This window comes from Frankliniella occidentalis, unplaced genomic scaffold, assembly GCF_000697945.3.
Source record: "Frankliniella occidentalis isolate FOCC.00 unplaced genomic scaffold, Focc_3.1 Scaffold105, whole genome shotgun sequence".
NCBI classification, from domain to species: domain Eukaryota; kingdom Metazoa; phylum Arthropoda; class Insecta; order Thysanoptera; family Thripidae; genus Frankliniella; species Frankliniella occidentalis.
This window is the reverse complement of record NW_026267234.1, coordinates 562,490-564,475: the sequence shown is the minus strand read 5'-3', so window position 1 is coordinate 564,475 and position 1,986 is coordinate 562,490. Positions and strand designations below refer to the sequence as shown.

The 1,986-nt window shown below is 42.7% G+C and overlaps 1 protein-coding gene across 8 annotated transcripts; it reads left to right on the top strand.

Annotated features, from left to right (window-relative positions):
• Positions 1-666: 666 nt before the first annotated feature.
• LOC127748591 (elongin-B-like) lies at positions 667-1,479 on the top strand. Of its 8 annotated transcripts, none has more exons than XM_026428184.2 (4): positions 667-754; positions 838-890; positions 977-1,381; positions 1,453-1,479. In XM_026428184.2, the coding sequence occupies exons 3-4, from the start codon at positions 1,040-1,042 to the stop codon at positions 1,471-1,473; spliced, it is 363 nt and encodes a 120-aa protein (XP_026283969.1). In that variant the 5' UTR covers positions 667-754; positions 838-890; positions 977-1,039; the 3' UTR covers positions 1,474-1,479. The 8 variants fall into 8 exon arrangements, with proteins under 8 accessions (XP_026283969.1, XP_026283971.1, XP_052125855.1 ...); XM_026428186.2 differs by having other exon boundaries at positions 674-754; positions 986-1,381; XM_052269895.1 differs by having other exon boundaries at positions 677-725.
• The last annotated feature ends 507 nt before the right edge of the window (positions 1,480-1,986 follow it).

The window sequence follows — 1,986 nt, the reverse complement described above, 5'->3', positions numbered from 1 at the left end:
GGTTATGGGGGGGGGGGGGGGTGGAGGTTTAAGAAGCAATGCCTCTGACGGATAATATGAGTAAAAAGAACTCCAGACCAAGAACTATATTAATCCACAATTTTATTCCATTTTTACATTTAGAACGTATCCCCCCTCCCTCCCTTTGAAAGGATGGTGGCTTTCATAATTCAATCAAAAAATTATGGGGACATTACGAAGACACCACAGAATGAATGTAGCGGCAAGCGGAGAGCGGCAAAAAAAAAAAAAAAAGTATTGAGATTGTATTTGAAGGGAAGCAGCAAAACACTCGTTTCCGCTCCCATCAAGCGATTGCATTCACGTCGTTTCATCTGTCCTTACGCCACCGTAACACCTTCCACCGGGGTCAAGAGCCCATTCTTAATTGTTGTAGGGAAGCCCCATCGTCAGCGGGAGGACGCTTGGGTGAGGCCTCGGGGGCCTCTGATGAACCGACAGTGTCAGTGACTAGTGACCATACCACCATAGTAAGTGTTTTCCTAATCACGGAGCCGTGGTGGTAGGTGAGATCTACTATATACCAGTAGGATAATGTAATATTATTTTATATTAAGACTGGGTGAGATGTATATATTCTCATCCTCGAAATGCGAAATAGCCTCGCATACAGGTAGATGTTGTGCTGTAGGAGCAGAATAGGAGAGGGGGATGGTGGGGTGGGGAGTCGGGGACGGGACGGTGTTGCAGTTGCAGTTGCTGTGGCAGGTGTCTTGCCTTGATTTTAATTTAGGTTTATTTTTATTTCGTATTGTAGTATTCGTGCTGCTTTACGTCAGTACGTTTGATCATACTTAATTTCTCTCTTATTTTTAGACTGACCAAAGTTTGCTGAGACGTCGAGCTGAATATTTACCGTCTGTTGCTGTGTAAGTACAGGTTAAGCGGACGCCGACGAAGCAGTTTTGTATATTCTTGCGAGAAGAAAATGGAATACTATTCCTAAATACTTAAGTTTTCACAGGACAGAGCAGCCTCGACCACACATGCATAGCCAGTATTTGTAACTAATTTCAAGATGGATGTCTATCTTATGATAAGAAGGAAGAAATTGACAATCTTCACTGATGCAAAAGAAAGCACCACCGTCCTGCAGTTAAAGAAGATGATCCAAGGCATCACGAAATTTGCTCCCGAAAATCAGCAGCTTTATAGTAAAGATAATGAGCTAATGGAGGAAGGCAAGAGCCTATTGGATTGTGGTATCACTGCCAATTCTGCAAAGGCTCAAAGCCCTGCACAAGTTAACCTTGCAGTTCGAGACGAGAGTGGTCAATTTGAGTCCCTTGATCTTACTCAGTATTCTTCACCTCCAGATCTTCCTGATGTGATGAAAGTTCAGGAGCCCAATGGCAGTGATGTAAGTACTGGTTTCTCTTGAAACCGACCGTCAACTTGGACTGTTTTCTTACACGTTGTCTCTTATTTCAGGAGAGGCTTACCTCTCGATAACTGCCCTACTCAAATATCTTTGATTAAAACTGGCATAATGTTGCCAGTTCCCTCAGACCAACGAGGGACGTCCTCTCTGGGCGATTTTCATAATATTTTAGTTTGGCGTAGAAGAGCCCCTAAATTTACTACATTCTGTGTAAATTCTTTGGTTACTTCTCCTATGCGTTTTATTGAAACATTAAAGAAACAATTGGAAGAGGTGAGTTGCTGAGTTTAGTTGGAAACCAATTTTATCTTTGAACCATGCAGACTCTAAATCAATGTTATATTGTTCAGCTTGCTCTTAATCGAACATCAGCTGGTTTGGATTCTTCAGTGCCTCCCATTTGGCATAATCCTATTCTGCCTGAAGTTGTGGGATTTGGAAGCTGGAGCCGAAATGTTGAACTTAATCGATATGAGTCTGAGGTTATTGTGGACCCTCAGTGTGGTGCAGCTGTGCTTAGGGGAGCACATGTTTTTGTCCCTGGTGTAATTGGAATGATGCAAGGTAGACTAAGAATTCTATCA